Source organism: Myxocyprinus asiaticus, chromosome 45, assembly GCF_019703515.2.
Source record: "Myxocyprinus asiaticus isolate MX2 ecotype Aquarium Trade chromosome 45, UBuf_Myxa_2, whole genome shotgun sequence".
NCBI classification, from domain to species: Eukaryota; Metazoa; Chordata; class Actinopteri; order Cypriniformes; family Catostomidae; genus Myxocyprinus; species Myxocyprinus asiaticus.
In genome coordinates this window covers 17969540-17986634 of record NC_059388.1, presented here as the reverse complement: position 1 = coordinate 17986634, position 17095 = coordinate 17969540, and the positions used below count along the sequence as shown (strand labels likewise).

The 17095-nt window shown below is 39.3% G+C and overlaps 1 protein-coding gene across 2 annotated transcripts in view; it reads right to left on the bottom strand.

The window, feature by feature from the left end:
- Positions 1-17095, bottom strand: part of LOC127435092 (plexin-A4-like) — a 309230-nt gene that overhangs the window by 49242 nt on the left and 242893 nt on the right. For both annotated transcript variants that reach the window (XM_051688268.1, XM_051688269.1), the window contains exons 10-20: positions 15122-15322; positions 13632-13728; positions 10621-10811; positions 6855-7006; positions 5621-5738; positions 4842-4978; positions 4187-4354; positions 3826-3919; positions 1675-1914; positions 866-1012; positions 123-357 (exon numbers count right to left, since the gene is read on the bottom strand). In XM_051688268.1, the coding sequence (XP_051544228.1) occupies positions 123-357; positions 866-1012; positions 1675-1914; positions 3826-3919; positions 4187-4354; positions 4842-4978; positions 5621-5738; positions 6855-7006; positions 10621-10811; positions 13632-13728; positions 15122-15322 (1780 nt within the window). The remainder of the gene's footprint in view (positions 1-122; positions 358-865; positions 1013-1674; positions 1915-3825; positions 3920-4186; positions 4355-4841; positions 4979-5620; positions 5739-6854; positions 7007-10620; positions 10812-13631; positions 13729-15121; positions 15323-17095) is intronic.

Sequence of the window (17095 nt, the reverse complement as noted above, 5' to 3'; positions counted from 1 at the left end):
TGTCTCCTGACCATGCATATTTTACCCCATAATCCAGAAAGAGATCACTTCGCTAATCCAGTGTCAAACCTCTTTTGCTGCTTGCAATCTTACATCTTACAAACTGGATTGAGACTCCTTACCCTCTTTACACTCCAGGGCTACTCTGGACTCCAGATTGTCCATCTGCATCTGCAGGCGTTTAAGAGTGAGATCGCTCTCACGGGATTTGCGCTTGTAGGCAATGAGGACGATGACAATGAAGAAGATGAGGAGGCCTCCAGCCCCGGCAATGCTAATGACAGCTGTGCTGCTGAGTGGGCTGTCGGAAGTGATGTGGACCACACCTGGAGAAAACTCAATACCACCCACGCGGGCCTAAAACGGAGCAATATTTGGTGAAGATTTTAATGAAAACAATACTTTGCAGTAGGTAATTCTTTTGTATCTGTACAAGACCATAATACTACTGATTTATGATTTGAAGCAGACCAAAATGCATCGATTTTGGACGGAGGAATGATATTTTATTCCATGTTATTGTTTGATAGTAAAGCAAGTGTTCCAACAGCAGAGGAGGACAATGTATCTGTTCTTTTTGTATCTGTTTTTTATAGCCTGTGGCACTGTCTCTTGTACATCTGTCTACAAGCACGTGGTGGAGCAGCCAGACACAGTTCCCATTCAAAGGCACAAGTACAGCTTTTATTAGTTTTATTTTACTTTAATATATTTTATTGGTGAGGTATTTGCCATCTCTCTGTCTGCCTCCCAGACTGAACAATAACCATAGACCCCTACAGCGTTAGGACACTGAGAAAAGTGCATATATTCCCCAGTATTCAGGATTTGACACAATGAATGTGTAACCCACAACACAGCTTACCAAGACCTTGTGGCGTCCAGTCAAAATGGGCGATTCGCACAGCAGCTGGGTGTCGGATACAGTTAACGTGCAAGGTTTATCTCCAATCAGAACAGTATAGTTGAGCTTCCCATTACCACCCGGGGCTGGAGGGAGGAAGTTTCTTCCCTGAAATTCAGACAATCATCAATGGAAAATTACACTACCGGTCAAAAGTTTTGAAACACTTACTCATTCTTTATTATAATTATTATTTTTTATTTTTTTTTCGCATTTTAGAATAATAGTGAAGTCATCAAAACTATGGAATAACAAATGGAATTATGGGAATTATGTTGTGACTAAACAAAATCCAAAATAAATCAAAACTGTTATATTTTAGCATCTTCAATGTAGTCACCCGTTGCCTAGAATTTGCAGACATGTACTCTTGACATTTTCTCAACCAACTTCTTGAGGTATCACCCTGGGATGCTTTTTAAACAGTACTGAAGGAGTTCCCATCTATGTTGGGCACTTATTAGCTGCTTTTCTTTATTATTTGGTCCAAGTCATCAATTGAAAAAAAAAAAAAAATTATATATATATATATATTATTACATTTTAGTTTTATAATGAAATAAATTTATAGGGTGGCACAATTATATTTTTGTCTACAAAACTAATTTCAAACATTTAAACATACACCTTCAGATCAAAAGATATTTAAGATCATGAGAAACATTTCAGTCAAGAGTTTCAAAAGTTTCGACCGATAGTGTATGTTCTACCAACTATGATCTTGGACTGACAGAGAATTTGGTAAATTCTATGTGAAATCTCAATATTACCTTGAGTATAATAGGAGATCCTGGTTTGAGCTCCTGGACTCCAGACACACTGAGTGGTTCAAACACTGGGTTTGGGTAGTAGATGAAGTTGGTGTTGTTGAGGGCCAGCACAGACTGAACATTGTCCAGGATGAAGCCAAATTCATCGGGTCTCTCTGGCACATCCATCTGTCTGCTCAGACTGTAGGGAAGCTCTGGGGCCATACACTGCATTGTGGTGGGACTCAACACCTGACATGTCTGGTAGGGGGAAACAGGTGGAACAGGTACCCATAAGAAAAGTGTCAACCAGTCATACAGTACTTGCAGCCCATGTTGTAAGATTCAGAATAAAACAGAATAATTGGGATTCAGATCAATAATATCATTGGATTCAGATTGACAATAATGAATTATAAGCAACAATGGACTGTTCTACAAGTGTGTGATCTATTCTGATGTTATGAAACAAGACGTTTTTGTTTAAAAAGGCAATTATTCAATTTTTAGTTATTTAGTCGGAACCGAGATTTAACCTCATCTCCCTAAAATTAAAAAGTCCCACACACAAACACGAGTTTGTTTTTCTATCATGGTGGGGACTTTCAATGGATTTCTTTTAGTTTTATACTGAGCTAATGATATTTTCTATGCTCTTACCCTAACCCTGCCCCTAAACCTTACTGTACTTTCACAGAAATATTTTTGAATATTTACATTCCCATTAAAACATTTAGCATGTTTATTTAGCAGTTTTCCACATGGGCACTGTTGGCTGGTGGCCACAATTTAGGCGATTTCAGATTTTACTATCCTTGTAGGGACATTTGCTCCCCACAATACAGACAAAACTTGATCCAGACACACACACACACACACACACACACACACACACACACACACACACACACACACACACACACACACACCGAGTCTACTCAACTAAGCAGCACAAAATGATTAGCACTTTTAAAATGGCCCCACTCTAAGCCTTTGATATATCCACAGTGCTGGTGACTCACCACTAGATAACTAACTGCACTCACCTTTGCTTCCTTGAGAAAGATCTGACATTGACTTTCTGGCATTGACTCTCTATGCCTTTTTTTTTTTTTTTTTTGTCTCTCACTAATATTGTCTCTCCTCTTATGTATCTTCCTTTCTTTTCTGTCCTCCATTATTTCCCCGTTCCCTTGTTTCCTTTTCTCCTCTTTTATTAAGAATCCAGGTTTATTAACTTTTGTTGCATAGCTCTATTCAAATCTATAGGCACATACTCTTTGAAGTGTATAAATAAGACGTCTGACAAGACCCTTGAGTTTTGTGAAGTCACATGGCTTTGCAGTTTGCAGACTCACAATAACAAGCATCCCAACAGATCCAGTCATTTTAATTGGATTCTTAACAAAGCTGTAGCAGCCAGACAGACAAATCCACAAACGACCCTTTACTTCCTCTAATGCAAATACCTTTTTAGAAGGTCAGAAAGGGTGGAATCATTTAAAATAAAATAGATTATTTATTCAGAGCACACAGTCTGGTCAAACTCTTTTCAAACTAGTTATGAGTGATCACATTACAAACAAGGACATGAGACGTCTTGTGCCCTACAAATGACTTCTTTCAGAGACTGCAAGGCAGGGTACGACTTTTATTCCACTGTGCTTTGAGGAGCAGCGTGTCAAGGCCTAATCATATCGCAGCCCAGATGCTAAACGCGGCCATGTGTGAGATACGTGTACAAGATAACATTACTGTCTTTTGTCTCTGTTGCCTTTCAATCAGATCTCACTGAGTGCAGCCTCCCATGGCTCTTTGGGTCCATTCTGAAGACAGGACACACGATACCCTTGACTATGCATCAACCCTGTGTTAAGTCATTCTCCTCTTTCCCACACAAAGGAAACACTGCTGCTACTGCCACTGGGATCTGGCAGCCTTCCTGTTCTCTGTCTGTTTCTTTGTCTTTCTCTCCCTCTCTCTCTCTCTCTCTCTCTCTCACTATCTCTCTCTCTCTTTCTCTCTTTTCTACAGCTACTGTCCTGGTTCCAATGAGGTGCAGCTGGAACAGGTGATTGGAGCAGAGGGAATAGTCTGCTCATTCCAGTTTACTAGGTTAGGTTAGGTGAGGGCCTAGTGCTCTTATATTGTGTGGAAAACATTTGCACTTACATTGACCGTCTCTAAGTTCTTGTATTTGGCTCGGATCAGAGGGTTCTGGATGATGTCCAGGTTGGTCCCAGTCACGGTCAGTGGTGTGTTGCCACTGTGAAACCCAAACCCCCCCCCCCAAAACAATGTATTAACTTTCACTTGTTGAACAAGGTGATCAGGACTATGGATGACTGGTCTGATTTGTCTTAATCCCCCAGGTGTGCGGTTGTTAATTAGAAATATTAGACCGCTAGATGGCGCCATTGACCAATCAGAATAGAGTATTCCAGAGACCAGTGTAATAAGTAATGATTTCCAGTTGTCTAAAACTGTGCTTAACAATAGTATTGACCGTGATTGGCTTTTGTAGTACACACACCTGAAAATGCTCCACTCAGGTTCCAGTTTGGTGATAGTGGGGTCCTCCACGTACTCAAACTTTAGATCTTTGTGAATGTGGGCTTTATCCACAAACACAGATATGGACACATTCCCGTAGCCTTGCATGGAGGCGTGAGAACGGCATGTGATCCACTGTCCGCCTCTCCTACATTACAAAATAGAAAAAGAACAATCACTGATGTTTTTCAGGTATATACTGTATTAGTTAATGCTCAATAATGTTCAATATTTAAGAGTAAAAGGTACACTCAGTAAATTTTTGATGTCGATGTGGCTTACATTTGTTTACACTGATGTAATGATTTTTTACATATGTTTCAAAATGATTAAATAATGGTTATGATTAAATAAAAAAGAAAAACCCTTGAAATTGTAAAACCCTGAAAAGTTTAAAACTCCTCTGTCATGTCTCATGTATAAGTGAGGTGAATATATTTTTAGGAATTGGTTGTTCCTAAGTGCTTGCACCTGAAGCAAGAGCAGAGTGATGATTATTGATGAAACTCTCAAGCTCTTAATATTTGTATTGATTTTATCTTGCAGTTGAGGCTTTGAGTGACCAGCAAACCAACCTAAAGAACCATGATATCATGAAGGGCAATGCTATACTGTACCTGTCTGTCAGACCCTACCTTTGATAGGTACACATCTGGTCTTTGAATATGATGGACACATTGCTGCCAGCATCCAGGTGACTGCCTGTAATGTTTACGATGGTACCTCCAGATACTGGCCCTCGACTGGGTTTTAGACTCAACAATCTGGGGACCTGTGGAAATTAAGGTCAAAACAACCACTGGGAATTACTGACAAGCACACATATCACACAACAGCAGAGGTGAAGTGGCAATCACTCATGTTTTTTGTTCCTTTCTCTCTCTTTCCCTGCTGAAAAGACAAGCATAGTTGGTCACCAGCACCTCATTTCACATAACCCAATTACAAAATCTAACTGAAACATAAGCCATTAATGTTTGCATAAAACGAATAGATCATGTATAAAATGTGTCAGTAACGGTAGCATTAATACTGCAGCTCAGTTCATTTGGGTGGCTGGATCTCAATCTAATGGTTTTCATACCAGTACGTGCACTGGGAGTACGACAGATACAAGAAAGAGTTAAGACAGAGGTATATAAACCTGACTGTAGCTGGCTATAAAATGTACATTTTATGGCGAGTCTCTCTGGGGGTTGACCCAACACTTCGTAGGGTCAATTGCCCGCTGATATGACTAAGTACACCACTAGGCCAAAGTGTTCACTATTTATTAGAGTCAACAGTAAATCCAGGCACTTTCAACCCTGAAGTGGCAAAGGCTTTTAATTACATAGACATGATTAAGATCAAGGAGGATGGACCACCAACTCATAGGGGTTATTTTATGGCCGTTGATTTGCTAGGTACACACCACAAAGTAGTAGTACTTAGATGACTTAGCCATGAACTCGGGACGACACTCTCCAACGCACACTTGGACGTTTCCAGCAAACTGGCTCTTTTCAGCTTTGCCCATTTCACACACAATTCTGCAAAAAACAAAAAAAAAAAACACACGCAATCAAATGACCAGAATAACTCCACAATAACACTATGTTCTGATATGCCTTGTCAAAAAACAAACAAACCATTACTGAAACATATTAAATGAATGACTTTAAAATTTCTGTCTTTGCCAAAATAATATATGCACGAGTCTTGGAGATGAAAGATTAATACATGAATTAAGATGGCTCTTCATTCCATGACAGTTGTCAAACTTTATCACAAAACACGGTAAGGGGCTTATCACATTGTTAAAAAATGTATAAATAATAACAATAAACTTGTGCTGGCACAACCCGGGGGAGAAATGCAGACTGAAAGAGAGGGTTTTTGAGGACAATAATATTGGAGAATTTATCATGCTGTCAGCAGGGTTTTCACAAATGCTTACCAAATAACACATACATATCTTTTGCTGTCCTGACCTGGGATTAAAAATTTCTTTAATGTTCTTCTCTGTGTTTACTGCCAATCCATACTGTACTGGGCACTTAAAAAAAGATGTAGGGTTTTGGCAACATTTAACAGGCCTGCATTATGCTAAACTGGGTTTCAATGAACAATTCTTTGGATGCTTGAAACAAATTTATAGAGGCTATTTAAGGGATATACCACCATTTAGTCCATCCAGGTAAAAGGCATAATTTCTGCACCACTAAAATCACTAAATGGAATTGCATAAATAATGGCTGTTTTCAAAAAAGTTTCCTGAACACACCCATCAGCCATTGGTTAAAAAAAAAAAAAAAAACCCTAACAGTCCCACCCCATAATCATGTCATGTTGGGCTTCTCAGCATGCTCAAACAAAAAAGCAATGTTTTGATTGCACCACAGAGCTACACTGTTTACACTTTTCGGGGAAATAAACATACGAATGGCTAACTTAGTTGTTTCTGCATATTAAGCTAGGATAGGAGTAGTATTTTACAATTTTAACAACCAAAAATTACAAGCATATTCTGACATTGTCCTATGAAATAACAAGGTTTATTTCCGGCATGGTATTATAGAATTACATCTACACCCTTACACTGCAATTGCTACAGCTGAAGTGTTTGTAAAGCCAAGCTGAGGCCAGATAACCTAAAAAACACTTACTGTTCTGCTGGAATGTATCCCTCGGGTACTGGTGTGCACTCCACCTCTGCAACCTTCACATTGTCCTTAATCTCATTGAACTCCAGTCCAAGGTTCTCGCCACGGATAGTCACCAGCGTTCCTCCTTCACGAGGCCCTTTGAGTGGAGTGATCTGCAGACAATCACCATGGGGACACGGGGAAGCATTACATCCAATGATTTTAATAAACTAAGACACAACATGGAAAGCTCCCACACCCCGCTATCATCTCCATCACTGGTACGAGCCAACACCCATGCTGAAAAGACCAGCATTGCTGGTTACCATCTTATGTTGTGTTTTTGGTGCTGGTCTGCAAGTTTGGGATGCTGGTTTAGTGGTGTCCGCACCAGTCTTTTAAACTCTAACTTAACCAGCTTAATCAGAGAGACCATGCTGGTCAACCAGCTTCACCAGCTAGGATTTGCTGGTGAAAAGCACTGCTATGCTGGTCCACCAGCTAAACCAGCACTAGCCAGCATAAACCAGCCTAGACCAGCATGGGGATTGCATGGGAAGGGTGGAATTGGAGAATGACTCAGCAAGCGATTCCTTCATGCACCTGCAGGAGTCAGTGAGTGTCAGGGGAGGGTGGCAGTGGGAGAAGCTGTGAGTGATTTGGTTCTGTGTGATAATTGGCCGTACTGTCAGAACAGCAAAGCCTGTGTGCTTATGGTGAATAATGATCAGCCGCACAGCCAGCTGAGCCCTGCCTATGTCAAAAACAAAGCCGTGCTAATTTATGAACACAGAGCCAGTGTCTGGGAGAAATACACCGACGCCAGCATGTAAAATCATAAGTTGCTAAGATTGGAATATAAATACAGGCATGCATGAGAATGCTTATTTTCATTTGTGCACATCAGGCAATCCTGCACCAGTCAAGCAACTGCCATTGAGATGAACAGAATTGCTAACGGATAGCTTTCTCCAAATATTATACTGTAGACATCCTTGTCTGAAACAGTTTTATGAGGGGGAGAAAGAGAAGAGAGGGTGAAAGCTAGCAGGCTGTGAATAAATATAATGCTGTGAATAATACAGGTCAGTGCTTAGCTGAAATCACATGTGATGAACTTGGCTTTATCGAGTGTCTATTCATCAACTCTATAAAAAGCACCTTTTAAACTCAATCTGACAGTCTTGACCTGCATGTCCTCAGTGTATACTGAGGTTGGGCCACACTAAGTATATTGACAGCTGGGCTATTAGGCAAAATGTAGGACACCCATTCCTCATCTGGCAAAATGGGGGACTGCCGGATCCCAAAGGGAAATACGGACATTGTTAACATCTCAACTCTGTCATTATTTCCTTCCAGATAATAACCTAGCTTTAGGTCAGAGATCTCGTTAGGAGCCTGGTGAGAGGTAATTGTCCTTTAACCCATCACACATATCTGATTCAGGTTTTATACTGTTTTTTATTAGTTTCAGAGCACTGTAGGAATATTGATATTTAAAAGGCTTAAACTGTGTGTTTAAATTTTAAACATGCCAATGTAATGTGACCTTGCCTGACCGAAACATAAAAAAATAAAATAAAAAAACCATTATAGAACAGTCAGAATTTTTCTATCTAGTAATCCAGTTTAATCAGAGCCATCCTCTTCCAAGTCCCTGACTATGATTCTATCAAAATCTTTACGATGCCTTTATATTAGGTCTGTGGGAACTGTATAAGTATTGTCGTACCAAATGATTATGAAATGGGCTTTTAATTTTCATTGCAGACATTTGTAAAATAACAGACCTACTCTGATACTTTACAGAAAAGTAATTGTGAAATTGCAACCCTCTGCAGAGAGAATGAAGCAAGGGTGTAAATGAGGATGAGTGGGAGAGAAAGAGAGTAGTCTCTTTTCATTAGGATATGGGGAGTTGATTAGATTTGTGACTTTGACAAGCTAATTGACAGTTGTTGGAGAAAAACACTTAATCACCATCCACTTCAATGTCAGCTAAAGATTCTTCATCTGCGATGTCACAGTAATAGAGCGCATTAGAATACATTACGACCTGTGGGTAGATCAATTCAAAGAAAGACGTTGAGAGTGGTAATCAAAGAGAGAGAGAGAGCAAAGGAAAGCTACAATATGCTTTTGCTCTGCAGATGATATAAAAATATAGCAGATCAGTCCTGGACTTCCCTCACATTATCCACAGCTCTGTCTTGCATCAGTCCATTTTTAGGGTGTTTCAGTGTGTTAATTGGCAACTTGAACCTCAGCTACGATCAAGGCACTGGCAAACGCTGGCAAAAGTGATAGTGGTGACCAATATTTAATAGATTTTATTTAAAAAAAAAAAGAAAAAAAAAAGGCTGAACTGGATTTCTCTCAAATTAGTGTTGCTTGCTAAGGAGGGATCCAAGCCACATCTAGGAACCAGAATATCACAGGGACTTGGGGATGGGCTCTTTTTACTTGGGTAAGCAACCATCAAGCAAGCACCCAGAAAACCCTTAGAAACTACATAACTCCCTGGTAACCTCCCACAACACCCTAAAATTGCAGTGATGAGTTTTTTACGGGAAAGCACCACTACCATTTTCTTCAGACAATATAAAAATCTAGACATATATATTCAGTTATATTCAAGTTACTAATGTTTTCATGTGATTTAGACTGTGCTTTTGTTAATCAAGGTGCACAAATGTCTATATTTTATATCCTTTGACTCTATACTGTTGAGCAGAATTGTCTGCATTTTCCTTGTATTTTTTGTGAATGAGCAATTCCTCATGCCAACAGTTTTCCGAGTGTGATTAATACGCTTCTGGCACATGTACTGTCTGTCACTCAGAGCAGGCAGCTCTCAAACAGGTAGCATTCCCTTTGTTTTATATGTTCATCAATCGTTTTGATGTGGCGCTACAGATGGGGTTGGTGGTGAAGGGTTCCTATGTTCCTTCTCACCTCCATCCATCCACTCCCCTTCACCATTCATTCTCCCTCAGTATTCCCCCCAAGGTTACACTTCCATCATGTCTCTTTCAGCAATCCACCCATCTGTTCCTTCTTTCTCTTTTTTCTCTTACTATCCGTTGTTCATCTCCACAATGAGGCTTAACTGTAAAGCATGTGTATTTCAGTAGCTACAGATCTCTGCTGAGTGTTAACTTAGCTGCTCTGCGACATCTAGCTCTGTGTTTCTGTATTTTACAAAAGTTTTATTGTAACTGTGGAATGTGATATTCCTCTAAGGAGGGTGAGAACCAAGACACTCAAAGCTGACAGTTTAACCCCAGCCCTAAATAAAATGGCACTGGCATTTTTAATTCTCCATTGAGGATATTTTCCACTCCAATTGTAAGCTGTCGGAAGCAGTTCTAAAGGTAGTGGTCCTAGGAGAGGTGTCCTACATCATGGGTTGTGACCTGTGTATACCGTATCAGTGGGATCCACAAGTCTGAGACCACATTGAAAATTGAATCTAATTTAAACCTGGAAATAGTGTTTTTCAAAATCCTAAAAAAGAAACGTTATGATGCAAAATTAGTAAAAAAAAAAAAAAGAAAAAAGAAGGGAAAAAAAAGAAGAAAAAAAAAACAGATTCAAGATGCTGCACTATTTCTAGGTCACTAATCAAATGTAAACAATTGCACACAAAATGTTCTTTGGAACACTCAAATCATGTTGGAAAACATGGATCATCAGGTTTTTCACAAACCTGTGGAGTTCAAATTGTGGAGCAAGTTTGAGAGCATGCTGTCATTAAAGCAAAAGTGCTAGTGTACAGGTTTACCTTAGTGATTCTGGGGTGTGTGCACTTGCTATTGATGCCATTGTACTCGAGCCACATGCTCTGTGGGTGAGGGCAGTGCTGTTTCAGTGAGCAACGGTTTTCTCCCTTACACCACACACAGCCGAAAAGAGGGTCTGCCTTCAGACACAGTCCACAGCTTTCCCGCCGCGCATCACACTTGTACAGGTGCACTGGGGACACAGAGAGGGCAGAGGTCAAGTCAGGTTGAAAGACCTGTGGGACATCAATCAAAGTGAACTGGACACTCAGACATGAGGTTAAGGTAAAGGGAATATGACTTTGTTTGCAACTGTTCGCAACCCATTTTACTGAACATATATTTTCGATTGAATAAGGATTTTCAACTAGATGGGACTTGATTTTATCCATCGGTATTTGGACCATGAAAAGTGAGCACTGAAAAAAAAAAAAAAAACTTAGACAAACCTTTTCTTTTTTTCCTTTGGAATAATCTGCACTGATGAATCATGCACAATAAGACTGAAAACATGCATTAAGAAAATAAAGGGTACATTTTGATTTGATTTTTAATTTAAACTTATTTTTACTGATATTTACATTTATTACATCTACATTTAAGCATTTTGGCAGACGCTTTCATCCAAAGCGACTTACGGTGCCCTTATTACAGGGACAATCCCCCTGGAGCAACCTGGATTTAAGTGTCTTGCTCAAGGACACAATGGTGGTGGCTGTGGGAATCGAACCAGCAACCTTCTACCAGTTATGTGCTTTAGCCCACTATGCCACCACCACTCTATTTACAGTAGTTAACTCTTTATACTGATTGAGTTTGCAGAAATAGAATGAATAATTTAAGGAATGTTATAAATGATGTAAGGATGAAATGAAAAGATAAGAAATGTTTAAGGATAGAAAGCATTTTAGTCATCTCTAGATCCCTCTTCCCTCCCTTCCTTTCCTTCCTCCGTTTCTCTCTCAGCTCTGAAGATCAACAACATCTCCTCTGCTCCCTGGTACAGAAATATTACAGTATGTTTAATCTCCATGGCAACCAGACAGGCATTTTTAATTGCTACTAGATGCTAGTATGATCCATCCATCAACTGATGTCCCCTGAGTGGCTCCCCCTCAGCGGGTAGCGAGGGAGGAATCTCACATACTCTACTTCCTGAGTTAAATTTGCCTAAACTTCATAGAGACACATACAAATACTGCTTTAATCACACACTCACACACATAAACATTCATGCAATATAAAGTGTTCATTGGTTTGTTTTTGATTTAAAATGGGGCATGTTTAACTTTATTATACATCCCATTTCATATCAATGAAAATGTTTTCATAATGTCTGGTCATGACACTGAGCATACATTTTTTAAGTCTATAAAGGCTAACACAGCCTTTCCAATTCATCTGAATGTTTCTCTCATGGCCAGATCATCTTTTTACTGGCAGAAAAATACATTCTTAAGCAGTATTTTGTCTTGTTTTTCCACACAAAAAAAGTATCTGTACATCCTTAATACAAGATACATTTAGTTGATAAGAAAATTGCATAATATATATAATTACATATTGTGCCACCAGCAAACACACCGAGACTCGATCTAAGATTAAATTTAATTGTGACAGCATACCTTTTATCTTGTGTCTGGTGGAAAGACATGCACAGGAAGAAGATGAAAGGGTGAACATGAGATATTGTGAATTTAAAGAGGAAATTTGGGGGGACAAAAGAGAAGGGAATAAATAAGAGGAAGAATTTAAAAAGCAGAGGGTATCTGCAGTGAACTCCAATAAGGATGCCTTCTGAGTTAAGAGTTTTGGATTCTTCCCATGATTTGGATTTGCACTCAGCAAGAGAGCGGCCAGTGAGTTCAGAATGGCATGCTACCCATGCTACTCCTATTACTTCTGCCATGTCTGTCTATGGCAGAAATAGTAAGAGTAGTATGCCATTCTGAACTCGGCCTCTCTCAACCATCAGGTTCCATGTGACTGCTGCTCCACTTTTTACTTTGATGTTCATGCCTTGGAAAGCATTGTCTGTATGTAGTTGATTCAAAATGTATAAAATTGAGAACATGTCTCTTATTTAGTTTAGTATAGAGTTTTAACAGTATTTCATTATCTGCAGCAGTTTTGTAGAATACATTTCTCAACTGTTAACTCAGTTCTTTCAGCCTTAAAAGCACTTTACATACATATATTTGTATTTGTGTAATAAAAGTCTTTGTGCTTTATCTTTAATAGTTTTACTCTTATTCAATTTAAATTGGGTTAAACATCAGGAGTTTTTGGAAAACTTCCTTCTGGCTCCAGTTTTTATTTGAATGGAGTTCTGCATGCTGCTGAATTGTGTTCATGCCAATAAACTTGGGATGTGCCATGGTGGTCGACTAATCGGCTAGTCATCTAACAACTGACTTTTAGTGGTGGTGGTTTTAATTCTCAAATTAATTGAGAGACGTAACTTCTTAGGGAGCTTTTTTTGTGTGATGATATCTTCCTGTGCTTGACAGCGAATAAGAGTCAGCACAATAAAATCCTCTGCAAGTTTAGTCTCTTTAATGCTTTAGGTTTAGTCTTTTTATGCGTTGTTGTTACAGCAAAGCGCTGCATCAACAATACATTTCAAAACAATCACTGTCGGGCATGGAATCTTCTACTGTGAATAATATTCACATATTTTGTTAGGTGCTTAGGAGATATTACAGTCTTTTGCTGATTTTGTCTAAAACTGCTTAAATAAATAGTTGCAGTAAAAAAGGTTTAAACTTATATAACTTACACATACTGAAGTGCTGCACTACTGCATTCTAAATATACATTATTATCCTTAACACAGACTAGTCGTTAAAACAACCAACATACTAGTTGATTATGAAAAGTGGTAATTTTGCACATCCCTACAATATACACACACACAAGGAGGGCAGTACATCAGGGGAAGGATGTTGGCAGCTTGTTGCCATGGAGACTGAATCAAGGGGTAGCAGCAGGGCTGCAGGATCACAGGCCTCACCTTTGTTTTGGGCTGGGTTGTCAATGCTGAAGTCTCCGTTCCAGATGACCATCAGATCCACAGGGAGGCTACTCATCTCCATCCCATCATATGAGTACTGTAGCCATGGGAACAGAGTCAGAGAGAGAGAGAGAGAGAGAGAGAGAGAGAGAGAGAGTCAGTGCACATTTAGTTGTGTTCTGCAGGAAGAGCGCTTTTATCATTCCTGGCAGGTTCATCCTCGTGTAAGTCATCACAGCACACAGTGGAGAGGACTCTTCAATCCCCACATTGCTGATGCTGAGAGAACAAGCAAACAAGCACTAAATATTTAGGAAAGAATGCACTCACTACTAAAATAAGCTCCCACAATCTCTAAACAACATCTAGCCTTTGTTTTTCTACCATGGTGGGGACTTCCTATCAACTTCTATTGTTTATATACTAATGGTAAATTGCATCCTCTATATCAGGAGTTTTCAAAGTCTTAGACAGTAAGACACCCCTCTGACAAAATGTAAATGCCCCTCTTATTTTTTTTATTGTTGCAGGTTTATATACATACAATAATGTTGTATACTATATAGGCCTATACAATATCCAGGTAAATGATAAATAAGATAACATATCCTTTATGTCAAAAATATCTTCCACTTAAACAAGTAGTATATTCTGGCCACTTATCTGAAGTTTTATCAGGTATTTTCTTCTAGTGTTATATTATCAAAATTCATCATATTTCAGGCACTGGAGCAATTCACCAATGATGATCAATAACCTTTAAATTCAGTCTGACATACTCATTCAGCAATACGTCATACACTGGTGCGTGATTAACGGCTATTAATGTTTCTATTAATAATATGAAACCGTATTTTGCATTATTGTCCATCTCTATATGAAACTGCACTTGTCAGAAACAGATGAAGACACATCGACCTGATATCATGTTGAACATGTAACAATGGACACGTTATGATGGATGAACAGAGGCAGATCTATATGGCTTTATAATAGATTCGCGAGTGCACAGGACAGGTTTTGAGCGTGCACAAGCACTCTATGAGCGAGAACAGGGAGATTTCTTAGAGGAGCATATATCTGAGAGCTCACGTTAAGTTTTGTGTGAGAAAGAAGGAAATCCACATGCGAGCGGAGAGATTTGCGATCCCGCAACTGGTACATGGATGCACTCTCGCATGATATGCATTCATTCACAACATTTAATAGTATTATAACAGCTTAAAGCTACGGTCTATTAAGCTGGACTACGGTCCATTAAGCTATTAATTTTTATCTTGACAATATACTTTTATTGTATTTATGTATCTTTTGATTTTACTTGTTGAATTTATCATCAATCTCCACGCCTCCCCGGACATGCTCTGGCACCCCCCTGGGGAGGCGCGCCTCCCAGTTTGAAAACCGTGGCTCTATATTGAACCCCTCACAGGAACTTCTCCAACACATTATTTAGTATATTTATTAAGCCAACACAAACACAGTCTTACCGATGTATTCTGGCACTGAACACTGGAGCTGTTGAAACGGAGAGCAGGAACTCTCTGCTCCACGCCCTGTATGGTGAGCACACACTCGTACCCACGCTGGCCTGACTGTGGTTGGGGCAGGTTCTTGGCCCGTAGGGTGATGGGTTTCACCACATTCACCGGCACCAGGATACGATCCACTGGTAGAAGCTGAGGACATTCCTGTAAAGTCAAAAACAAACCAAAATGTAAATTATAAAAATTGACTAACATTTTTTTGTGATATATTATATATATGGGGATCAAGGCTCAAAAGGGCACATATAAAAATGTATATATTATGTCCAGTTTGATCTGAACAAAACACTGATCAGACAAATCAAGCTTCTATCATTGATCTATTAATTATCAATATTCATCAATATATCAGTTTCTTTCAATAAAACTATTTTTATTATTTACTACACATAATTCTGGAATACTAGATTCTGATGCAAATCTGCGGTCAAATATTGTTGTATGACCATCTGCTTCATATCAGTGCTGATCATCCTTTCATAATTATAATTATAATTTTCTTTATTTTTCACACATTATACATTTGCACATATACAGTGAAATTCTTCTTTTTCACATATCCCAGCTAGGCTGGGGTCAGAGTGCAGGGTCAGCCATGATACAGCACCCCTGGAGCAGATAGGGTCAAGGGCCTTGCTCAAGGGCCCAACAGTGGCATCTTGGCAGTGCTGGGGCTTGAACCCCCGACCTTCTGATCAGTAACCCAGAGCCTTAACCGCTGAGCTACCACTGCCCTTTCAGGTTAATTTGGAGATCTTGACTGCTTTACTGTAAATTATATTCACATATTACTATTTTAAGTTAACTTACATATTACCATACATTTTGATTCTTTGGTTCTTTTACTGTATGCTGATCTCTTGTTTTTCATGTACTAATGTATGTCCAAACTCCCTAATCTTTCTCCTCGGAGTGTGTTTTTACTCGGTTTGTACCGAGTTCAAGATAAAACACTACAGAGGACCAAAATGTGTATGGGTCTGTTCTTAGCATCAAAATCACCAATAACGATGGTCTGAAGCTCGTTAACATGGCTGGATTGCTCTGGGGCACAGTTTAAAAAAGCCATTATAGATAATTTGAGAGGCTATCTACAAAAAAGACATAAAAGTGACTGCCGTTAATTCAAACAGACAAAAAGATGTAATTTCAGAGAGAATGATAGAGGTTAGAGAACTCTTCAGCAAATTATAGCAAAAAAGGACCAGAATATTACCAGAATAAACTCTGTAATACTGATGTAACACTGTGTTTCAGATGATGAGGAACAAATCAATGATGTGGTACAGAGTGGTATTTATGCAATGCATTGTATTCAAAGTGCTCAAGTGGACCAAAAGCAGCTATGCAGGTTGAATACTGAGTGCGAGTTTAAAAATTCTCCGCAGTCCGACTGCAGTAAGCTAAAATTTTGAATATGCATGAGGTGGAGCCATAAAATTAAGCACAAGCACTGACTTACATCCAGGATATTTACAGCTGGCACTCTGTGTTTCTATGTCACTTTATAACACATCAACACAGTAATGCTGATAAGCACAAACACTTATCTTAACGTGCAAAATAATACACCACTCACATGCATAATTGCAGTCTTAAACACAGAATAGACACTATAGCTCACACACTCTCGCCCTACTCACACTTCCACCCTCATACAGTATCTCCACACACATGGGCTTCTGATATTAAAGCCATCAATAAACACCTACTGTCAGCACTTTGCCGAGCATAAAAACCCACAACCGTTCCGCTGAGGGCTGCCCAAATTTCAGTCCAGCACCCTCATAATAGCTCTCTGGCCCAATGGTCTGTAGAGCCCAGGGCTGAGGGCCTCTCTAGGGCCTAAAGGTCCAACCTCCTCCATGGATTTATCTCCCTATTACCCTGATATACTGTGTAAAATTTATTGGCTCT